This window comes from Sander vitreus, chromosome 6, assembly GCF_031162955.1.
Source record: "Sander vitreus isolate 19-12246 chromosome 6, sanVit1, whole genome shotgun sequence".
Taxonomy (NCBI): Eukaryota; Metazoa; Chordata; class Actinopteri; order Perciformes; family Percidae; genus Sander; species Sander vitreus.
The window spans coordinates 14,023,769-14,047,820 of NC_135860.1; the positions used below are offsets into that span (position 1 = coordinate 14,023,769).

Genomic DNA, 24,052 nt, shown 5'->3' on the forward strand with positions numbered 1-24,052 from the left:
TTAGTGTTGGCCTTCCCTGACCTGACCAGTCTGTTTTATATTAACTATTTAAGATTTTGTTTTAGACTTCATGTGTCAACTTCAAAGCAAAACCATGACTTTAAAACAAACAAAAAGGATTTTAGTTGTACATTTAACCATATGCATAGTCACCAATACAGAATCTAGATAATAACTAATAACTATACAACACAAAGCAATGGGATTTCAACACTAGAATCAACATATCACTTCCACTTCTACTACCACTATCATTAATATCAATGATTATGATGAGCAAACATGGCGGGAAGGGTTAAGATAAATACAAAAGCTGAGGTATGTGGTGAAGACCAGCCACCAAACTCACAGACTTTACAGTAGCTTTTATGAATTACATACATCTGGGGTTTTCTCACTGCATTAAGTTTAAGGTCAGATAGTGTTGAACAAGAGCTGAGGATAGTTTTGTGAGATGTTTACTCTGACACATGTTGCCCTGTGAGGTTTTGGACGAGTTAAGAGATAAGCTACAGATTGCTGATATTATCTTCTATAACTGTGTGGGATGTGGATAGATAGATATTTTCTGGCATTCATTCAAAGCATTCATGGCACATTACAATGCATACAGTGTTTAAGGTATGAGGCTAAATCTAATATTTCTATGAATATGTTGTCAAGACAAAAGCAATACATGAAGCACACAAGGGAAGATACTGGATTCCATACTTTAAAAAAACACATATCTTTTTTTGTTGCATGTATGACAACCACTTACTGTGTGTGAAAGGTTGCAGATGTAAAGAATTTTGAATCATCCACTTCCTCAATGTGGCCACAGTAGCTGCTTGTGTTTTACTATCTGCTTTCTCTTGTTCTATCTTTCTATCTATCTTGGTAACATCAATCTCAATGTATATACCTATATATATATATATATATATATATATTTTTTTTTTTTTATGTATATTTATACAGTCAATTATAGTAGCAGAAACATGTCAAACACACATGAACCAGGCAGAGGCTAGAGATCAATAGAGGTGAAAGGTCAATAGAACACGGATCTACACAGCTACAATTCACTACATTACTACGCAGTATGCAACAGGCGCTACGGCCCACTACTCTCACATGCTTTCTCCACTCGACAACCTGCGAGCCGCAACTCTCTACTGGTGACAGCTAGAGATATCAATGTGGCTACTACCAGGCTGTCGACTGTCGCCTCCTCAAGACATACAGCCACTGATCTGAAAGCTCTTGAATCTGCAAGTGGCTGATTGAACAGAATTTCCCCTGTGATCATTTTCAGATCAGCGGCTGATAAGGAAGGCAGAGATTGAGAAAAGGACACTTTAAAGGGATACTTCACTACAAGATCAAAGGCCTTCCAGTATGAAATGTTCTACATTTGACTTGAGTCATCATTTCACACCATCTGCTGTATTACTGCTGCTAACATCCATTAGTTTAATGCTACCAAACTGGATGGGGAAAAAAAACTCCCATATGTTCATAAAGGGAGAGGGCTGCAGACTGCTCCTGATGCACGTAAAGCAGAACAGATGGTGTTATGTGCTCAACTCAAACTCAAACCGAGCAAGCATGAAATATCCCTTTCAGAGTAGTGGAGCCACACCATAACCTCTCAACACTCGCCTAAAATATATATATTTTTTTATTTTATTTAGTTTATATTGATTGAGTGCAGCAGTTATGGTGCCAAAGTCACATAATGAGGGAGGTGTAGCCAATAGGTACCAGCCCCTCCTTGTCTCCCTGACGACAGCGAATCCAGTCCTGATCGACTCCTCCTAACACCACCAGTTCCTCCCCTTTGCAGAAGCTGAGCTCCGAACCGGTTCCAGAGTGGTCACACAGCGTTCGTATTGACCTGAGAACAGACAGCAGAGATCTTCTCAGCCAAAATGGTCTACGTATACACCCACCAACCACAAACAATAACGTCATCCTCAACATACGATGTAGCCGAATCCTGGATGAGTCATAATGCAGGATTGCTTGTGAGTCATCAATTATATTCTTTTAAAGGCAAAAAAGATAGCTGGAGCATTTCTGGTGTCTGCTACACCCACTGGTGAAGTGAAGTCACTTTAAAAAGGAAAAATGCGCCACAACTTGCCCTAAGGAAGGCAAGGTGGTTGCATAAGCTCATATTTAAGTGTTTTTTTATGCCACACCCTAGCCATTAAATTATAGTCTCTATAGTTTGACATTTTCACACTAAAATATTGCTTTCCCATCAGGCCAATCAATGTTTTCTAAATGCCAGGCCCAAAATGTGATATTACTCTAAATGTATTTAAATTACAGTGAAAATTAGTTGTAGTCCTGTAATCCTGTATGTAGTTGACACTGATGATGTGATCTCCCAAATCTATGAATTAATTGGTGAGTTAAACCCCCCCAATATATGGACATATCAAAGGATGAGGTATTTTTAAAGCTTGTAAAAAGAAAAAGAAAAGCTGTTAGATAAAGATACACAGATTTATCTATCAATCTCAGCCAACACAACGCATAATTCCACCCTCCGTTACCATCACTGTCACTTTATGTCTGTTGTACCTGAGTGGTCTGGGTTTGTCCTTCATCTCCAGTGTGTCAACCTCTTTCTCTGTTTCTGGCTCACTTTCTTTCTGGGGCTCCGGGGCCCTCCTTATAATCGGGGTGGAGTTGCTGCTCACCATTCGGGTCAGTGCAGTGACACCAGGAGCCAGCCACTGAGAGGGACGCCTGCAGAGACCGACACAAGGGGGATGAGAGGAGTGGGCAGACAGAGAGAGAGTGTGGGGAAGGAGGGCAGAGAGGAAACACAGAAAGTTACCATTCATGCAGAAAACAATTTCAAGTACAACAGTGACTTTAGAGTTTCTTAAAGTCACCACAGTGGTTGAACTCACTAATTTATTACTTTCACTCCAGCTTAAGATATACTCAGTTAAGTGTTCAATTCATTGTCTAACCTGGTTGGTGGTGTGTGACCTGGAGGGCTGTTGAGGCTTTTAGAGGCCCCAAAGAGCCGCAGCCCCAGACCCCAGGGAACCTGTGCACCCCAGCTGACCGGAGTGAAGTCACTCCCAGCTTGGGCCCGGAGGTCCGGCAGATCTGTCTTCATCTCCTCCTTTTTCAGGCTCAGCTCAGACAGGTTCTGGCTCAGTCTGCCTCCCCAGCGCATCACAGCCCCCCATCCCTGTTGGATCACCTGTGATTCAAACAAATGTCAGCCCTGCAGGATCACACAAAACATATTTGACTGAGCAGCTACACAAAAGTCAGTACCTGTCCTGCCTGCAGTGCAAGGCTGTCCTCCTCGACATTAGGAAGAGGTAAGTCTCCAATTTCCTTCTCTTGCACCCACAACAGCTGAGGACTTGTCTGCCCGATAGTGACCGAAGCCTTTATGGGTTCAGTACTGCTATGTGTTGACTCCCCTGATCCTCCATTCTTTGGATGACTCAATGGTGCCGATATTTTGGTTGCCCGATGTTCTGGGCTTCCAAAGTCTACTTCTGAGAGGCTTTCAATATATCTGCAGTCTGTGGTTTTGGATTGGGAGCCCTCTGTTGAAAACTGGAATCCAGCATCCTGACAAGGTGGGCTGGGGATCTCTGGACTGGGACTGGCTGGCTCTAAATGGTGGTGCTGGAAGAGCAGGTCAAGGTTGAAGGTCAGCAGGCTGAGAGGCTGCAACACGAGGAGCAGCTCCTCGAACAGAGGCTGGCAGGCGCTCAGTGACAGACGCATGAAGGAGGTGGGGTGGTAATATGTCTCCAGCACATCTGAGAGGAAGAGAGATCACTGTTAGGCACATGCATGCCCACAATAACGAGATGGGAGTAATGATGGAAACTTACCACTGCAAGACTGAAGGTGAGACAGCCAGACATCAAGAAGCTTGGTACTAGAAGAAGAAAAAAACAGACAGAAGAGGAAAACTGAGGATACAAAGAGGACATGTGCAGGGAAATCAAATAATAAATTATAATATGTAACTACTGATTTGCAGCACTTTTCATGCTACCAGTGGAGACCAGAGAGGATTAGCAGCCAGTACTCACTTCAGTAGGCCAAGGAGGAATGCGTTGAACCTGTGTTTGCTCTGCCTGAGCTGAGGCAGCTCTCCAACACGAACTTGTAGGTAAAACAATGCTTGAGTTTTAGGACCTTGAAAAGTGGGTTGAGAGGAAAAGAGAAGGATCAACAGAGAGAGAGAGAGAGAGAGAGAGAGAGAGAGAGAGAGAGAGAGAGGGATCAACAGAGAAACTTACAGAGGTGAGCAAAAAATTGCAGTGAAACACTCATCGGCCAATCGATATCTGCATCCTGTTGTTCACTTAATTCAGCATTTTAGACACTAAAATCAACAAGTATTGACTAATGTGTGTGGGAAGATGAGAGGCAGACAAAGTCCAGGGCTTATCATTATCAACCAGGGGGGAAAAAAAACAATACACAACTAATATAAAATCCTTAATATCCAAATCTATAAATGCTAATTTTCCTACAAGTCTTGATGTGCTACCTGGCCTGGTTGAGGCTTGAACCAGACCCCAGGCAGAATTTGGCCTCCTGCCTGCAATCAGGTCACTCTGGTGAGGTTTCAAGCCATTGGTCAGCAAGCTGTGCAGGGCAGGGCAGAGACACTGTAGCACCAGACGGCCCAGAGATGGATTTATAGTACTGTCTCCTGATAAGGCCTGAGGACCGGAGAGGAAAGGAAGGGTGAGGAAGAAGATGTGCAGTGATAGGGAGAGACAGGGGCATAGAACAGAAAGAATGACTCAAGAGAGAGGGAGGAAAGGAAAATGGGACACATAAATGGAGGTTAGAGAGAAACAGGAGACGATGAGGGTTGATATGATGGGATGAGACATGATTTTGGGGGGTTGGAGTTAGTTTACAAAGACATTTTTAAGACTACAAGATTGGGTTATCCAAAGATATTCTAGTACCTTGTTAACTGAGAGAGACTGAGGAGAGACGGAACAAAATATGTAGAGTCAGAACAAGAAGGAAGGGAGGGAAAGCATTTTCAAAGATAAACAATAAATTCAAAACAATTGTTTCGTTATCAAGAGTGATGTGAGAACCCTTTTTGATAGTGAAACAAAAAAGGCAACTTGTGTTATTTAAAATCACACTGGTGATGTAAATTCAGCGTTGACTGACCTTCTGAACTACAGTTCGAGAAGAGCTGAACTGGGCCAAGATGGCTTCCACTGCCACACTGACCGCACTGACCAGAGCTGGAGGGAAGAACAAGGGTCTACAGTTAAACTGTAAGAGCTATAGACATCAGCAGCAAATATACACAGCCAGAAAAGTTAAACACACACACACACACACACACACACACACACACACACACACACACACACACACACACACACACACACACACACACAGGTGAGACACACACCTTTTTTTTCCTGCAGACACAGAGAGGACAGGCCCAGACCTCTCATTGGATGCTTCACATCTTCGCCCATCCAGGATGTCTCGGTCCTCTGTACAGAGCCAGCGAAAGAGACACTGCGAACAGCTGACAGCAAAAGAGCAATTACTTACTATAATTTGTATAAGAAAATACAAATTCAACAGAAGCTAAATGAATCACCACAGACAGACTTTCAAACTAAAATATTAGTGGTATTAGAAGGAGTAAGTCGGAAATGAGAAGCATTGGACTAGGCAGATAGAAGCAGATGGTACGACTTGTGACGACATCCTGTAAATATTGGTTTACTACGCTGAGCTTTCAACTGGATCTGTGAAGACAACTGTCTTTCTGCATCAGGAATAAACAGGATCCCATGCATTAATCTTGACTCACACTCAAACACACTCATACATACTTCATATAAGCATACATAGGGGAAACTGCAGAGCTCGGGGGGGCAGATACAATTACACACATGTGCAAAGGGCAGGTGTTGTGTACAGTGTGATGTTCACATAAAATGATTTATATAAACCAGTTATATAAATACAGACATTCATATTATGAACAGGATGCAGTGGACCTTAATTACTTTAAAATTGTCCTAAATGTAAAAACACACACACACACACAAATATAAAAAGGGTTAACTAATAATAAAAATTATTTACATTTTACAACGTCATTGACAAGCTACTTGGGTTGTGCCTGGCATGAAATGCATGTGTCCATTTCAACACACCGTGCAAAAACAAAAAGAGACCGTCCAGACAAGACCGACACAAAGACAGACAGACAGACAGAGGAAGACAAAGAGAAAGAGTGATTAGAGTGACTCGAGACACCCTCTGACAGGAACAGCTGTCACCTCTCTGAAGGCCCTTTGCACATTTGAAAGGACAGTGTCGATAAGATGTATCAGATGACCTGCAGGGAGCAGCCAGCTGATACATTAAACAGCTACAGTTACACAGTTCTTTCAAATCTGCAAATCCCGCCGGTTCGAAAAAGTGACAAAAGTGTGAGGGCCACTATATCCAGGGCAGAGAACAAAGACAGAAACAGACAGTAAGAAAGAAAGACAGACAGACGTGCATGCAAGCAAGATGTCAGACAAAAAGAGAGAGTGTAAGATGTAGGAAGAGAGAAGAGAGAGAAATCTTACTCGCCACGCTTGACTGCGGTGGAGCCTGGTAGAGTTTTGGGGGTAAGGGGGGTGCCCTGGGCGGTATAGGAGGGTAGAGGTTTGGATAGTAGAGGGGAGCAGCGAGGGCAGGCAAGGTGTGAGTGCGGGGGAAAAGCGGGGAGCTGAGGCCGAAGCCTGCTGTGCCTGGAGGGGGCACTCCGGAGCGCTGGGGAGGGGAGAGGGCTCCGATAGGGGAGAGGCGAGGAGGGGCACCCTTGTGCAGAGGGCAGTTTTTAGGGTGGTACAGGTAATATGTGGGGAGAGGAGGAAGCTCTTTGGATGCTCTTTTGTTGCTGTTGTTGTCTGTGTGTGAGTGTGTGCACTTTTCTGAATACAGCGAATCCATAGCACTGATACTGTTTGAATACGTCATCATGACATCAATGTTCTTATATGGGGTGGTGCAACCTGGAGCCTCTGTGGTGCCACAAACAGGTGTGTCTGACTTTATGTGCGTGTCTGAGTCACTGTAATATAGAGAGTCAAAATTACAAATAGAGTCAGACGCAAAGTCCTTGTGTGTGTTAAAGATATTCCCATAATCACAAGGAGAGTCTACACCAAAATCATCCAGGGATTTATTGTTAAAGCCAGAGCTTGTATTAGTGCTTGAATCATCTCTGTGGCTACAAGCTGAGCTGGCAGCAGGGGCCAACTGTGTGTTACAGTGTTTGTCTGTGGCCTCCCTGCCTACATGGCTGTTGGGTCTGGGATCTGCAAAGGGCAGAGAGTTACAGTAGCCTGGGCGATAGGAAGGGAGGGCAGTGTGGAGGAAGTAGGGTTGGGAGGACTGGGCGAGGGACAGTGGGGGGGAGGAAACTGCTTATTGGAAAGGGTAAAAAGGCCAAAAATTGTAAGGTGCAGGAGTCAGGATGGCGAGGGCAGGCGCACAAGCAAAGCGATATGAGGGAGCAAAGCGGAGCCATGGACAAACAATGGAAACAACAGAATGGGATGTATAGGTGAGAAAAACAAGGAAGATTAAAGTAAAAAAAAAAAAAATGTGGAAGAAAAATGGGAAGGAGAGAGAGTTGCAGAAAATGTTAGTGTCTGTTGAGAGAAAAATGCATTCATGAGTGTATTCCAGCAGAAATTGTCATCATGTAACATCATGCAATAATGCAGTATTTAAACAAGTTAAAGTTGATTGACAGTTACACGTTGACAGTGTATGCGAGTCAATGGAGTTGAATTAGGAAGAGCAATAAGAACAGTCTTTCATTTAGGAGGGTTTGGCACAACAGGAAATGATACAGTGGCCATACAAGAATAACTGTTGAACAGTCTTACAGCTGCACAGTAGAAATACTCAATCTGTCAATCAGCCGCTCATTCACCAATGACACCATAATTAAAAATTAAAACCATAATCAATCGCAAAGATTCCTCATATTTCAATGTGGGTTTTCTTTACGGCATCTGCTTTCAGTTTCATTTTACACTTATATTGAGAGTTATGAATATTAAGTATAATACAGCACAGTGTTTTGAACTTTACTGCAGTGCATACCATCATCACCTCTGGCTCACCTTCTCTCTCTCTCTCTCTCTCTCTCTCTCTCTCTCTCTCTCTCTCTCTCTCTCTCTCTTCCTTTTGTTTTCTACCTCTCTCAAGCTTCTTTCCACCACCCCTCCCCTCTCCAGCAGTACAGCATACAGTGTAATGCTGAGTCAGTCAACAGATAGCAGAGTTCTGTCCGTTGCTGCTCAATCACCATGTCTGTCTCTGTGAACATTTAGAGATTGTGGCAACAACCATTTTCATTACACTCAATTACCTGTGGCAGACTGCTAGGCTATGGGCTACAAAATGAGCTAGAAAGCAACCATACCTTTGTTAGACTTGAGCTGGCTTTGAACTAACACATGATACTTCCTATTTTTCTGACACTAGCTCTCAGCAATTGGTCCATGTACTAAGATCCACCCCTTGGGCTCTTAAAGGTGTACACACCTATTTCTGGCTTGTTGCAGTGGTTTTCGGGGGAAACTCATGCAGCAGACAACTCATTAATGTAGCTAATTTTATATTTAGAAAGCAAATTATTAAAATTATTAAATAATGCCATAGTAATTATACAGTTAGATAACTAGTTTTACTATTGGTGGATAATATGAGCAATTGAAATTAAACTTAAACCCTACTGACTAATCCTTAGTGCCTAATGCCTATGTAGCCTACTGCAGCACTGTATGAGCTAACTTGACGAAGTTAGCTCATACAAGTAACTTGATCTTAGCTATCTGTGCCACTCTAGGGAGCAAGGATAAGGAGTGAAGCTAGCAAGAGACAGCAAGAGAAAAACATATAAACATCCCAAGATTGGATTTAAAACCAGTAAAGAGGCAGAGAAAGAGGAGCAGAAAAATATTTTAGGTCACAAAGATAAAAGAGAAGTTAAAGGTAGAAAGAAGGAAGAGAACGGTGGTGAGCTCAATGGACACTCCATTATGCCCCTCTTGGCCAAAAGAGTGGATGAATAATTGAATAAGGCAGTGATGACATCACATTTTGATAACTGGTGCAGGAAAGACTGGCTGGAAAGTTTCCCACCTCCTCTTTCTCCTCATATTACCTTCACTCCCCACACTCTTTATCTCTCCATCTCACACTGTTGCTTGTGCTCCCTCTACAGCTTCCACTGTCTTCCTCGCTTCCCCCAGTCTGCAATCACCCTCTGTCTATCCCTTGTCATCATTTAGCCATCATATCACGCATCATGGCTTTCTGTGACTCATGCTTTCCCTCCATCTCTTCACTCTCGTTCCATATATCGTTTCTACAAATGAGTCAACCCTTGGTTTTCTGCTTCTTTTTCTATTGTACTGTCAAATGATTTGTGCAACGCTGAGTAAGTGAACAAGCCATCTATTCATCTCCTCTCCATCATTTGCCCATCCCAGAGTTTTCGTGTCGGTCTAATTACACTGGGTTACTTTGATGTGTTTATTTTCTCGGACACACAAAACACACACCGCCTAAATTCCCCTATGTCATTAAATTCAGCAGCCTCCTTTATTATCATGAGCAGCATCATGATAATTCATACTCACCTGTGGTTCTTGATTCGAAAGTCCTTTCTCCATCGGCTCGTCCTCTCTCCTCCACCTCCACCTTCTCTTCTTCTTTCCCTTCCTTTTCCTCGCTCTTAACTTCTTCACCCTCCCACTCTCTGCCCATGGTCCACAGGCTGCTGTCGCTGAGAGAGAAGCCAATCTTCTGGGATGGGCACAGCTCCGGCTGTCTACCCTCCTCGTCAGCTCTCTGGAGCATTTCCTTCAGAGCTGCCATTGAGGTGAGGGCTGGTGGCGGCTGCATGAAGAAGGCCTGAGCCTGAGAGGTGTACTCCCATTGGTTGCCGTCGCCGCCTGCCATCTCCCTTCTCCACCTCAGGTTGTACAGTATATCTGCATCTGGAGTAATAACTGTTGGGTCAGGGTCTGGATCAGTGATCACCTTTGTTGTGGGGAAGGTGCTCTTGTTTCGGTAACGCATCTCTTTAAAAGTCGTGACCTTTGGAGCTGACCCCGGAGATGACCCTGACGAACTGACCTTCTTTTGAGTTTCCACGTGAGATCTTCTCATTGACAGGGGTGGGAGCTGTGGTGGGGCTTCACATTCAGGTGTGAATGCTATGAGCCAATCAAATCGCTCAGGCTGTGCAGAGTTAGCCAGGAGAGTGCTGGGTGGCTGGGTGTGGGGTGGCACAGATGGGGGGATTGGGGGTAAGGGGCGAGGAGGAGGAGGAGGGGGAGGTGAATCCGGTACCTCGGCAGGATAGCGGAAAGACTCAAAGCTCATATTCTTTGCTTTAGTTTCATGTGTATCGCTACAACCAGTGGTGTAGTAAGGGTCAGAGGTCAGACTGCTGTTCCTTTTCTTTCTTCTTGCCATCTCAGTGAACGAGGTGGTTCTTTGTGTGTTCTTTTTGCATTCTTCAGCTATATCTGCTCTTCGATCTCCATCCAACTTGCTTCTGCTGCTCCATCCTTCTCTGGCCGTCCACTCTGAGTCACATTCCTTCTCCTCGGCCGTCTCTTTTAGTCTGAACTCATGTAGCTCCCCAGACCTGGACGAGATAACATAATCTCCATCTCCCTCATCCTCTAACCCTCCAACGCAGTCACCAAGCTCTGGGCTGAGCTTGAGGAGCTCAGCTTGGGTCAATCCAGCAAGCACCAATAGTTTCCTAATCTCTACATCCAGTGCATGGAAGGAGGGGGGAGGAGGCAGTGCAGGTGGTATGGCAGGGGGAGATGAGGAGGAGATTGAGATAACTGGCGGAGGAGGCAGAGGTGGGGGGCGTGTGGTAGGAGGAGGAAGGGAAAGGGGGGTCTTTTCCTGTTCGGCTTGAAGAGCAGCGAGCCGCTGTGCCTCCTTCCTGGCAAGGTGACGCTTTCGAGGGGGAGGGATGGGAGGAGTTGTGGTGGGAATAAATGGAGGTGGAGAAGGAGTGGTATAAAGGGTGAGGTAAGGGACCGGTTTAGAGGTGGGGAGAGGAGGAATGGAGGGTGGAGATGGAAGTAGGGGTTTCTCACACCTAAAAGTGGTGAAAGTGGGGGAAGAGGAATTAGGGGAGAAAGTAGACAATGTAGGAGACGTGGAGACAGCCATGGAGGTGGTCTCTCTGCTGATATTGATGTAGGTGTGGAGGTCAGAGCTCACGCTGGCATGACGGGCTGGAGGTTTTGGGGGTCTAGGTGGCGGTTCGACAGGAGAAGAGGTGAGGGAATCAGGAGCGAGAGCATCCTCACAGTCTGATGGAGCAGTGAGGTCAACCCCTGCATCTGAAAACTCCTGAGAGTCTCCCATTGCTCCTCTTCCGCTTTTATACAACTTCCAGGGAATGTCGATGTTGCCCATTTCATCCATGACATCTGAGAGATCCTGCTCTTCCAGATCTCCAAGATCAAATCCCTTCTCATGGAGTCTGGCGATGTAGGACAGTTTTACTTCCCTGTTTACCTTCTCCAAGCGATCCAGGTGATCTAGCCGATCCCTCAGAACATCCCAGTGTTGTTCCCCCTCCAGATCCCAACGAGCCACTTGGATCACTTGGCTGAAGCGCTCCATTTTCCCAAACTCCCCTACTGATTCTAAAAAGTCAAGCAAACCTAGTTTGGTGACCTCAGAATCACCTTTGACTCCTAAGTAGTCAGGAGAAGGGGAGTCCAGGGCAGAGGGGTAGCCCTCATCTGGGGAGCAAGGGGGGATTGGGGAATGTGATGTCAAGACGAAGGGATTGCAGTTAAGAGGAAGGGATGGGGGTGAACGCGCAGGAGGCTGGCATTCAGGGGCTTGTGGGAGTGTGCACTCTTCGGGGGACAGAGCGACGGACAAATTATCTTGGTCGTGGGAAGAGCAGATGGAGGCGGATTGATCTGCACAGTCAGACTCCAGATCAGAGCAGGAGCTGATGGAAGTGGAGGACGAGGAGGTAGAGGAGGAGAGCGAGAACTCCAGGAGGGAGGGGGGACAGTCACAGCACGAGGGGACCAGGGTGTCATCATCATCATCATTGTCGTCATCATTATCAGCCTCATCTTCATCATCATCAATATCAATATCCCCACTGCTCTCTTCCTCGTCATCTTCTTCCTCATTTTTCTTGTTGTCCAGATCAGCGCTTGCGTCTGCATTCTTGCCTTCATTTTCCAGACAGGCAGCAGGGCGGGCGGAGACCTCCAGCTGGGCCTGTGCTTGGGAGGGAGGCTGAGGCTGCTCCTTGGCCCCCTTCCCATCCTGCCTCTGGGGCAACGGGGCCGGAGGAGGCGGTAGCTGCAGTTGCTGTCTGATAGAGACGGTGTTGTTGTTGTTGTGGTTATGGTTGAACATACTGTTGTTGTCCTGCGGGGAGCGGCCATCGCAGCACAGACACGGGAGGCTCGGCTCGTTGCAGTTCGGGTCAATAGGAAGAACAGAGGGAAGCGAAGGTGGAGCTGCTGCTGGTGCAATTTTGGTTGCCGCCGATGCACGAGCACTCTTGGGTTTGGGCTTAACTGATTTGGAGATGGTGGAAACCTGTTTTTGTGAGCCAAACCTGGACTGGCTTACTGGCGCTCGAGGCTGCACTCCCATCCTGGTCCTGGTGGGTGCAGGGGGGCCTTTAGTAGCCCGGCGTGGGGAGGAGGACCTGGTGATCGTGTTCATATTTTTATCCTCCCTCTGGAAACCAGGGCCATGAGACTTTGGTCCAGCTACGGTATTGGTCCGTCTGCTGACGTCAAAGCGTCGGGGCTTTGGCGGCTGAGAGGAGCAGCTAGAGGACTGCATTGTGGGAATGGGACTTTTTAGGATACTCTGATATTTATGTTGCTATAGAAACAAGTGTTGTAAAAGCAGGACAGATCCAAACTACGACGCACCGTGACGGTCACATCTTGGCTTGACTCCCAAGATCCTGTAACATCAAAGGAGACACACAGTGAATAATGACTATGGGCAAAAATGTTGCTCTGCAAAGACCGTTTTCTCTCCACACGTTTTCATATTTGGCTAAGTCCTCAAAGTTAAACCCATCATCTGGACTATTCTTTAAAACTCAATTGCTTTTGGGCTTTCTGTTTTATAATTACCAAAGTCCTGGGAGGACACAGCAGCGATATGAAAACACACACTGTCTAACACAAAGTGCTGTAAAAAAGGCACATTATCAAGCATCACCATTTAAGGAAAATAATTCGAGCTGAAACAATTAGTCAATTTATAAATTGACAAAATGATTCAGAAACTATGTTGATATTGAATTAATCATTTAAGTCAAACATTCACTGGTTCCAGCTTTTCAAATGTGAATATTTGTTTGTTTTCGTAGTCTTTTATGATAGTAAGCTGAATATCTTTTGGTTTTGGACTGTTGGTCAGACAAAACAAGACATTTGAAGACATCACCTTGACTTGAAACTGAGGTCATAATTTGAATCTTTTTTTCTGACATTGTAGACAAAATCGTTAATTGATTAATCAAGAAAATACTCAGATTGCTAGTTGCAGCCCTTAAATAATGTTGCATCTTTTGTTGAGCAATACAGTTTTTTTGGAGAGATTTGTTCAGTTAAACAAAGGCTTGGAAATGTACATAGCAGAAGGTTTTCTGCAAGGTGTGTGTCTACCTTGGTTCCTTGGTTTTCAGATGCTATTCACCTATTCAAATTATAACACGCACTCACACACAAATCACATGAACTGATCCCCATGATAATAATTGCCGGCTAATGTATAGCCTAATAACTGTCACTCATCATCTTTATCAGTCATGTTCAGCTTCACTGAGCACTGATATTCATGAGTTTACATAAGTCAAGCTGACTCCATCTGTGCCAGTCCATCCTTACAAGCTGACAAGAGGCAGTAAGATCTAGATCAACAGAAAAAAACGTTTAAAAAAAGCATTGCACCTACAGCAATGACATTTAACTGGAGCATGAAATTATCAGGCAGGAGTTCTGAACAACACTGAGTCTGCCTTTTTAAAGCCAATCTACCGAAGGATATTGCTCATATATTCCTCCACAGTGCCCTTCACATCACTGAGGAATATAAATCAGTGCTTGCTTACACTGTGCCTTCGTCGTAATGTCATTAAAGCTAACAAAGTTAACAAATAAAACAAAAAAAAAAAACAGCATATCATCAGATGTAATTTAAACCGTCCTGTGCACAGTAGCCTATTTACCCCCTGCATTTATTGATCCCACAGAGCTGATGGAGACAGGGAGGAGGGGAGGGGGGTGGGGTACCTCCAACCGCATCGCCTTGATATACAGGCCCATCCGCCCCTATTATAACTCAGATATTACACATAATATTCAGATTCCTGTTAAAACCGATAATAAATAATAGGCTACGTTTTACCTACAAGCTACAAGAAATATCACTGTTAGCCTAATAGCGGAATTGCATGTCTTGATCTACGCAGGCTGCGTGTGGGAATAGGTGCTTTTACCCGACTGACTCCGCAGGTTAATTTGAAAAAAATATATAAAAAAATATAGGCTACATATTTTGAAAGATAATAAATTATAACTGGACTCACGGTCAGATTCAGGTAAAGATAGATGAAGGTCTCCATCTCGTCGGGCTCTCTCACATCCCAGTCCGTGTGAATGTGAATCTCTCTCCGACCGTGACAGCCTCAGCATCTGTCTTCTCGCGAGCATCCAACAAACCATCGCTCCCCCCAACCAAACCAAACCACACCCCTTACTTGCCTTATCATCACATCCAATTGATCTTGAGTCATTTTCAGCTTCACCTTCTTCAAGGAATTAGTTTTGAGAGTAAGAGCCTGATTTCCTTTAATTCCTCTTATATCATCCTAACTAAATTCATTTATGCATGTATTAGTCTGTCTTCAAGGATATTAGGGTCAAAGACGTGGCATGTCAATTCTGGTGTCCAAAGCATATTCATAATGTTAAAAATACATATACATTTTAAAACAGCGCATTATATTGCTTTACTCTCCCCTCTTTACTCACTTGTATGAGTATCTATTGCAAGAAATGAAAATGTAAAGAGCCATTGAGCTCCAAAGTACCAAACTGTCCATTCTGGGTAACGTATAGAAGTATAGAAATGTGACAAAAATGTCAAAAGAATTAATAAAAACATTATTTTTCTACTGTGTGGATGTTTGCAATTATACCTACAAATATAATACCAATACTGAGCTTATTTACTATTTTACACAAGAAATACTTTTGTCCAAACTTTTGGATTTCCCCAATGTCCCTCCTGGGTAACAGACATTCAAATGCATACATTACCCACAATGCATTTGCCTAGTCATGTAACAGTATATTACATCATAAAGAAGATTTTGGAGGACCCCAAAACATCTGGAGAGTTTAGTAATTCTCTCTTAAAAAAGTTTATATTTTGCTTTTTCGGTCACTGGTGCACTATGTCCAAATGTGTCTTTCTGGATAACGCTAAGAAAACATATTTGATGTTTGATATTTAAAAAATGCCTATTTCATGTGAAATATGGCATTAATGTTTTAAAGGCTAAGATATATTTTAGCTGAGTATGCAATGTTTGACAGAGTTTTGGTGGGAAAATCATGTTTTTGTCCTTCCTGGATAACGAAGATCTTCTGTTACCCAGGACATGTCCTCTGTTATCCAGATTGGACATGTTAATGAAAATAGTTTTTGTATTAGTATTTGTCACTTTTCAAGCATTGTGTTGATGTTGTTAGATTATATTAATAACATAATATGTATTTCTTTAATCTTTTATGGCATTTTTGCATTGTCATTCCTGGCTAACGGGATGTCATCCCGAGTAACAATGACACAGTCATTTAACTCAGATTTTCATGGTATATTACACAATCATGTTTTCCTGAGATGATTATACAATACAAACCTGATTACCTTTACTGTAAAGCATTTTAAGACATCTTTAATCATTTTTCTCCATTTAATTATAAATAATATATCATATTGTGTTTTTTTTTAGCAGTGCGTTTGGCTATAATGTATGGATATGCCTAAACATTTATATGCTAAAAAGGTAGACGTTGAAATAATTTTTAAATCCATTCCCGTTACCCAGGAAGGACATTTTTCATGGAATAAATCATATGATTCATCAAAAAAATTAAATTGCATTTCTAAATTAAATTCCTGTTGTTGAGATCTAATAAAAATAGAAAGTGCTTAAATTGGCATTTATTTTCAAATTTTAAATCCTTATTCGTCTTTGACCCATTAACTAACATACAAACCTCACAAACCGCCAACTATACTGCCTCTAGCATGATTATTATACATTGATCTGTCAACTACATTCTTTATAATTAATTTAATCTATAGTTTAATCCTATATAATCTGTCACAAAATTGTAAAAAAAACTCTCGCCCATTATGTTTACCCAGAGCCCAATTATTCAATGTACCATCATATATGACAAAAAAGCATCAAGTCCTCACATTTGAAAAGCAAGAAACAGAAATTTAGTCATTTTTGCTTGAGAAATGACTGAAACGATTATCAAGAGTATATATACTGTACAAATCGTTTCTGCTCTACAGCCAACACACAGACATGGATGAATGGTGGGACAAAAAACACTGTTTATACATTATTTATTAAAAGCAATAACATTCAGGCCAGTACAGACTTTATACTTTACTTTTAATATACATTATATATATTCCTACAACAATATAACTGCTGTGACTTATCTGTTCTTATTTGTATCTTCATCCTGCCGTGCACTCCTCAGGGCAGACTAATATGAAAGTTAGACGATGTGCGATTCATTTCAGTGTCCTTTTATCCATGAGATTCTTCCGGGGAGAAAAAACTGAAGACGCTTGACATTATGTACTGGATTCAATAAATGGGTATTATGGAGCAAAAGAGGCAGGCTGTTTGATGACATTCACAACCAAACATCCACAAACCAAGTTAAAAAACTGATTTCTATGTGCTGTTCAGATCATGCTGTTGGCAGTGGAGAAATAAAAGAAGTTGATCATGATAAAAGTCAAAAGGGAACCCAATGATGCACCTGACACGGTTTATGACCACCTTTCCCCTCTCACTTGATCCTCTTGTAGATTTTCTCGGCGAAGTTGAGGAAGACTGAGTGAGGAAGGTTTTGAGCGTGACAAGCGATGAGTTTCTGTAGCCGCTTGTAGCTCTCTTCCTCATATTTGTGGTACAGTGTTGGCATTTGCAGGGTGTTGTACAGTGCTTTGACTTTTTCCACACAGGCATCATCGTGGCGCCCGTAACATCCCTGAGGAGAAGATGAAATGATGTGCTGATGTACTAGCGAGCAGTTCTAGTAGGACGTCTAAAAAAGTAGAATCAGGGGCCACCACATACATGTACATGAAGGAGTCGAAGGATAATACCCAAAACACATAGTTTCACTGTTCTAACAAATTATAACAATAAATAAAGTTTCTATTGCTACAAAGCATTTCTGGTTTCTTTATTGTTGAGTAATGTTTTAGCTGATTGTAGAAGAAAAAAAAAAAAAAAATCTATAAAAAAGGGATACATTTCTGCATTTCTCTCTTTTTCGGGGGGCATTTTTAGGCCTTTATTTTCACAGGACAGAGAAGACATGAAAGGGGAGAGAGAGGGGGAATGACATGCAGCAAAGGCTGCAGGTCGGAGTCGAACCTGCGGCCGCTGCATTGAGGAGTAAACCTCTATACAGTATATGTGCGCCTGCTCTACCAACTGAGCTAACCCAGCCACACTCTGCATTTCTTTCTGTTAAAAACACCACTTTTGTAGTGTGACGTCATACTATCATCCGATACTGCTCCACTGGGCTGTGAAAGAAAATGCCTCTGCACTCAATTGGACAGACTTACAACCAATCTGAGCAACGGAGACAGACGTCACAGAAGCTGCAAGTCAAAGGCAGGCTGCGACAGAGCAAAGACAGAGGCGGCGGTTTCCGTGTCGTGCGGACGGGTGTGGCAACGTGAATACATACGTGATCGCGGTTCTCTGTTCCTCTTTTAAAATGAACGCGCTGTCGATATCTTCTATAACAGACGCGATGGCAGCCATCTTTGTTGTAAACAAATTCAACCCAAGCGCTCTTTGGTGACATGCTTGATTACGTTACTGTTGTTCATCTGTTCATCATTGTATAAAGCCCGCCCTGACAATTTGATTGGTCCGAACAGCTCTGGTTCAAGCATAGTTGCTCCACAACGGATCAAGTCCAGACGGAACTTCCTGACCTCAAATGCTGTGGGCGGGGCTAAGTTCAGCTGGCCTCCAGGCTACCACTTTTGCTCACTACCTTGTACAATTAGCACAGTTACTTATGGTGGTATATAAAAATGTAATAATATAATTTTTTGAAAAGATCACTTCAAATTAAAGAATCTGTCATTGCTCAAATTCAAATGTACAGCACAGACATAATTGTAGCATGCTTTGTATTTAATCTGTTGCATGCACTAACTACTGTTTAAATATTCATGAACTTTATCGGATGTTTTTGTGACGAAACAGTGAAAAAAAACCCAGTAAAGTAAATTTAAGTACATTTAAAGTCCATTATATTTCGATTAGAGATGTTCCGATACTGATACCAGTATCGGCTCCGATACTGCCTAAAATGCTGGTATCGGTAAGTACTGGAGTTTATGCACTGATCCGATACCACGTAATAAAGCCCTAAAGAAAATCTACGTTAAGTAGTTTATTTATGTTATTTTTCCGTTATAACGGACTGTCAAACTGGAGAATAAAAGAAGTTCTGGGGCGTTCATTGTTTGTGTTTGTTCATGTTTCACAAAGAGTTTAACCTGAGCCAGACTGACAAAGATAGAAATCATATCACATCCATACAGGTATAGTAGTATACAGTTGTTAAAACATAATAAAATATATGATACACTGGTATCGGATCGGTACTCGGTATCGGCCGATACGCAACTTCAGGTATCGGAATCGGTATCGGGAAGCAAAAAATAGTATCGGACCATCTCTAATTGAAATACATTTTTAAATTGAATCTGTAGGCTATGTGAGCAACAAATACATGCATACATAGTTTGCAGCCAAATAATATTGGTACTTATTTGTAAATGATCAAACTGAAAGGGTTGCCCCACCTCCAGCTCTGCTCGCTGTTCCGGGGTCATGGTTTCCAGGGCCGTCACCACCAGCCAGCTGCATTTGTTATCCTGGATGTCTGTACCAATCTTTCCTGTCACAGCAGGGTCTCCATAACAGTCTAAGTAGTCATCCTGCAAATGACAGACATTGGGTGGTTATTAACTCTGTATAGCGTGCCGGATATTATTCAATAGGTGACGTGAAAGTGGGGGGAAGTGTAAAAGTAATTACCTGTATTTGAAAGAACTCTCCCATCTCCAGTAAGATGTTTTTGGCATTATTGTGTTCCACTTCACTCTCAATTCCTGCCTACAAAAGCAAGGTAAACTAGTATAAGAAAGAGTTTGACATTACTCTGTTACGTTCCTTCTGTCATGTGTGTACAATATAAACACACTCACAATGTACATTGCCGCTGCCACTGGGAGATAAAAAGAGTAAAAGGCCGTCTTGTATTTCACAATAGCTTTGTATCTGAAAGACAAGAAGAGAAAATTACACCCATTTGCTTTGGTATAAAAACATAATTCTTTGTAAAATGTACTTTTCAGATTTATCTTCACAACCTCTCAATGGTGAATCTGTTGAGGTCAACCTGACCAGGGGGAGCCGTCATGAGGTCCAGAGCTTGGCCGAGCTCGGTCTGGAAAGTTACCTGAAACAAACAGAGATGCACTATGAATCCTGTTTTAAAGAGGAACACGCCGACTTATTGGGACTTTAGCTTATTCACCGTATCCCCCAGAGTTAGATAAGTCCATACATACCCTTCTCATCTCCGTGCGTGTTATAACTCTGTCAGACGGCTCCACCGGTAGCTTAGCCTAGCACGGATCCTGAAGGTAATCGGTTCCAACTAGCCTACTGCTCCGAATAAGTGACAAAATAACGCCAACATTTTCCTATTTACGTGTTGTGATTTGTATAGTCACAGCGTGTACAAATAACAAGATCATTGCAGCACCTGAGAAGCCCTGAGCAGAGTAGCACTGCTTCGCCTTTCTGAGAATATAGTTCCCAGTTTGTATACGGTTAGAAGATGGCTGTGTCTCATGTGACCTTGTTATTTGTACACGCTGTGACTACACAAATCACAACATGTAAACAGGAAAATGTTGGCGTTATTTTGTCACTTATTTGGAGCAGTAGGCTAGTTGGAACCGATTACCTTCAGGATCTGTGCTAGGCTAAGCTACCGGTGGGGCCATCGGACAGAGTTACGACACGCACGGAGATGAGAAGGGTATGTATGGACTTATCTAACTCTGGGAGTTACGGTGAATAAGCTAAAGTCCCAATAAGTCGGCGTGTTCCTTTAATGTGTGCGTGTGTGTGTGCATGTGTAATTAAATCAGGACGCATAGTACCTCAGTAAATAGCTCCAGTAGGCGAACGTAGTAGGGCTGATCCCTGCAATGTCTGCGAAGCAGTCTGTAGATTGACCCTTCTAAGAGAAATGAATCATTGATCGCATCCAGACCTATGCCATCCTTAGAAAACAGACAGACAGGGCTCACTGAGTGTGCTATTAAGAGTGGAAAAGAAATTATTACACAACAACAACAAAAGGCTTTTAGGGTCTCTTTTTCTGGATTATATGAAGTCCCACCTTTTTGTACCAGCAGGGCTGTCCTCTCCGGGTCACAGATCCATCCATGATATCATCTGCCACCAGGAAAAATGCCTGAAGCTGCAAGCAACATAGACAGTCGTAACACTTAATGATGAGAGAAAGTAACACCCTTGCAAAGTGTCATTACTATAGTTAGTCTGAGTCTGTGCTTGTGATCTGAAGTTTTAGCAACACAGCTTAAGCTTCCTACAAATATACATTTACAGTGGTGAAAAGTAACATTTACCTAAGTACTGTACTTAAGTACAATTTTGAGGTACTTGTACTTTACTTGAGTATTTCCACTTCATGCTACGTTAAACTTCTACAACACTATGTCTCAGTCGGAAATCTTGTACGCCACTACATTTACTTCATAACTTTAGTTTCTAGTTACTTTACAAATTCAGATTATTAAAGTGCCCATATTATTAAAAAAAAATAAATAAATCACTTTTTCTGGGATTTTGTGTGTTATTTTGTGTCTCTGGTGCTTCCACACGCATACAAACTTTGAAAAAACCCATCCATGCTGTTTTGAGTGAAATACGGGTTTCTGAATGTGTCCTGCCTTCAGTCTCTGGGTAAGCTGGTCAAAATCGGCAGGGCTGTCTACGTCATCGGCCGAAACATTTGCTAACCACTTTAACTAATACCACATCAGCTAGCTGTTTCTCCAACTTTGGTCAGTACAAGGCAGGATTAGCCGGGAGACTTCTTCTAAACGAGGCCGCACTTCCAACTTTGCATGGAATACTTGCAGACGAGGGACATGTAAGTAGTTCTATAGTGTTGTAGCAGTGTTTTGCCATTGAGAACGAGGTGGCTAACCGCTAGCTTCTAGCTAGTAGTCCTTACCTAGCTACTGCGCATGTGCTACTCCCAACAAAGATGGGATAGAAGTGTGATGCCTCACTCTGTAGCTAAAACAGAGAGCTCAACACACAAGGTGAAAAGAGGCGCTGCTGCAATGTGCAGTACAACAAAAATATGGTATTTTTTGAAAGTTAAACCTTGTAAACCTATTCTGGTACAACCTCAAAATACAATTATGAACCTGAAAATGAGCATAATATGGGCGCTTAATACAAAATATAACATTAACTTATTAATTATGATGTAGGGCTGTCAAAATGAACACACTAATGAGTTAATGCCACTAATTATTTTAAAACACACACGTTCTGTGAATTGGGCCTCGGGCTGCTCCGTAATTTGGGAAATCAGGAAGCAATGCAGCAGTAACGTTGTGGATGGCTAGCAGAAACAAACCTACTTGAGCAGAAATAGATAAGGGAAATGGTCTTTTGAATGGCATGTTCAGTTTTCAGAGCCCTTCCAGATGGTTCTCTCGACAAGACTAAAGTTATTTGCATGACCTGTTGATGTGTGTTACAGTGAGTTACCACCGGAGTACGTCGAGTCTCAAATCCCACTTGCTGGCCAAGCAAATGGCTGATGCAGTGAACTCTCCTCCCCCTCGCCAAAGGCAGGCCATGCTAGATATGTCATGTGGTCATATGTGCCCATCTGTTGTTGTGTTTGCCATTTTATGCCTTCAGCATATTTTTTTAGCATACAGTAGCTTTGAGGTTATTCTGGAGAATATTCTAGACAGTATTATTTAGAACAGATAAAAAAAGATGTGCGATTAATCGCAAGCTATGGACAAGCATGCAATTAATTGACAGCCCTAGTATTATTATAGATGAAACTACCCAGCAGGTACTGGTACGGTTTGGTACTTTGAGTACATTTTGATGCTAATACGTTTTTACTTTTTTTTTTTTTTTTAGAGTAAACGTTGTAACCGAGTATTTCTACACTGTGGTATTACTACTTTAAGTACAGTGGTATTACTACTTAAAGTAAAATATATAGGCTTCCACCAATGTGTATGTATGTATGTATGTATGTATATATATATATATATATATATATGAATTGGGCCGAATTTAAAACAAAATACAGTTCCTGACATAAAGAATAACTTTGTCACCCAGTAGAGAGGTGTGGCTAATTGATGTGTTTTTAGGAAAGTCTACACTGGCAATGCTGCTTTTCGCCTTTTAATGGGATGTTTTGAGAATTTTTTTTGGAATATGGCCTTATCCTTTACTATATCACAACATTGGTCATTACCAACTCAATGCACCAGCCAACCAACAGAGCCCGCTGCACTGTGTCCTGTGTGAGCTGCGCTGGTGGGAGAAGCTCCCTCAGGGTTCCAATCACAGACAGGCCTCGGTTCCTCTTGCCTCCAGGGGAATTGTACACCAATACCTACAAGAAAAAGATGCAGATAAGGAACCACATGCAATAGCAGTTCAACACTTGCCAGAAGCAACTCGGCAAAAGACAAGACGACATACATACCTCTCTCAACCTGGCCAGAGCATCAGCCAGCGCAGGGTCGGCGAAGTCCCTCTCTGAAAGCTCCGTCACCAGTTCATCAAACTGGGCTTCAAACAGCTGAGGATCTGACAGCAACGCTTTTTTGTTGCTGTGCGTCCCATTGCAATTGCTGTCTCCCTGGAAAGACGAGATGCACAGCAGAATATGTGTGGATTCTAATTTAAGAGGGAACACGGCCTTCCACATGGTCCGGATTATTTTAGGGGCATTTATTATCAAGCTCAGGTGACGGCTCATTCTCAACCAACCGTCCAAAATATCTGACTAACCGTAAACAAGCTTAGCTCAAACATGTCGGACTGCAACATTAGCTAGATAGCTAGCAGTAACGCTAAACCATATAACGTTAAATTTGTTTCGGTTGAGGAAAACTAACGTTACCAACGTAGTTAGCTCCATGGTCTCTTAGTCCACTGGACTCAGTAAACAAGAGCGAGGATTAGCTAGCTAGGTCACGTGAATAAGTGTACCAATTATTAGCCAACGGTAATTATCTTGGCATAGCGACGTTAACTTGCATTGTTATCCTGCATCCAGCCTGTTACCAAAGCTAGTTATAGTATAGCTACCGAATTAAAAAAAAAGTTCATACATAGCTATGCCTTTACATACCATAATGATACTGTCCTCTTATCCCAAACTGTTCAGTATAATAGGGCGAAATAGTTTATCCTCTGGTTCTTCGTCTTGCTGTCAAACTCAAGTCTGTGAATGTCTCCTCAAACCAGGATGTGCAGATTGTAGTTCGCTGTCCCGCTTCTGTCCGTTTAAATACAAATCAG

The 24,052-nt window shown here is 42.7% G+C and overlaps 2 protein-coding genes across 3 annotated transcripts; both read right to left on the reverse strand.

The window, feature by feature from the left end:
* Positions 1-99: 99 nt before the first annotated feature.
* On the reverse strand, positions 100-12,909 carry rusc1 (RUN and SH3 domain containing 1). Its single transcript, XM_078252859.1, has 11 exons — positions 11,982-12,909; positions 9,690-11,936; positions 5,429-5,551; positions 5,179-5,255; positions 4,532-4,706; positions 4,068-4,173; positions 3,864-3,910; positions 3,289-3,788; positions 2,973-3,211; positions 2,575-2,742; positions 100-1,879 (listed from the first exon to the last, which is right to left on the reverse strand). The coding sequence occupies exons 1-11, from the start codon at positions 12,907-12,909 to the stop codon at positions 1,714-1,716; spliced, it is 4,776 nt and encodes a 1,591-aa protein (XP_078108985.1). The 3' UTR covers positions 100-1,713.
* Positions 12,910-16,714: 3,805 nt separating this feature from the next.
* fdps (farnesyl diphosphate synthase (farnesyl pyrophosphate synthetase, dimethylallyltranstransferase, geranyltranstransferase)) lies at positions 16,715-24,023 on the reverse strand. 2 transcript variants are annotated; one of them, XM_078252861.1, is made up of 10 exons: positions 23,883-24,023; positions 23,232-23,387; positions 22,998-23,138; positions 20,853-20,933; positions 20,611-20,733; positions 19,810-19,898; positions 19,645-19,717; positions 19,475-19,552; positions 19,240-19,374; positions 16,715-17,390 (listed from the first exon to the last, which is right to left on the reverse strand). In XM_078252861.1, exons 1-10 carry the CDS (start codon positions 23,883-23,885, stop codon positions 17,190-17,192), a joined length of 1,080 nt encoding a protein of 359 aa, XP_078108987.1. In that variant the 5' UTR covers positions 23,886-24,023; the 3' UTR covers positions 16,715-17,189. The 2 variants fall into 2 exon arrangements, with proteins under 2 accessions (XP_078108987.1, XP_078108986.1); XM_078252860.1 differs by lacking the exon at positions 23,883-24,023 and having other exon boundaries at positions 23,232-23,776.
* Positions 24,024-24,052: the final 29 nt, after the last annotated feature.

Bases quoted from the DNA above. Each gene is read 5' to 3' on its own strand.
- rusc1 (XM_078252859.1), bottom strand. From the start codon at position 12,909: ATGCAGTCCTCTAGCTGCTCCTCTCAGCCGCCAAAGCCCCGACGCTTT. The intron at 5,552-9,689 runs GTGAGTATGAAT...TTTTGCTGTCAG, and splicing joins TTTCGAATCAAGAACCACAG to CTGTTCGCAGTGTCTCTTTC. The intron at 3,212-3,288 runs GTACTGACTTTT...TTTGAATCACAG, and splicing joins TTGCACTGCAGGCAGGACAG to GTGATCCAACAGGGATGGGG.
- fdps (XM_078252860.1), bottom strand. From the start codon at position 23,507: ATGAGCCGTCACCTGAGCTTGATAATAAATGCCCCTAAAATAATCCGG. The intron at 23,139-23,231 runs GTATGTATGTCG...TTTTTCTTGTAG, and splicing joins CTCTGGCCAGGTTGAGAGAG to GTATTGGTGTACAATTCCCC. The intron at 19,553-19,644 runs GTGAGTGTGTTT...TTGCTTTTGTAG, and splicing joins TGGCAGCGGCAATGTACATT to GCAGGAATTGAGAGTGAAGT.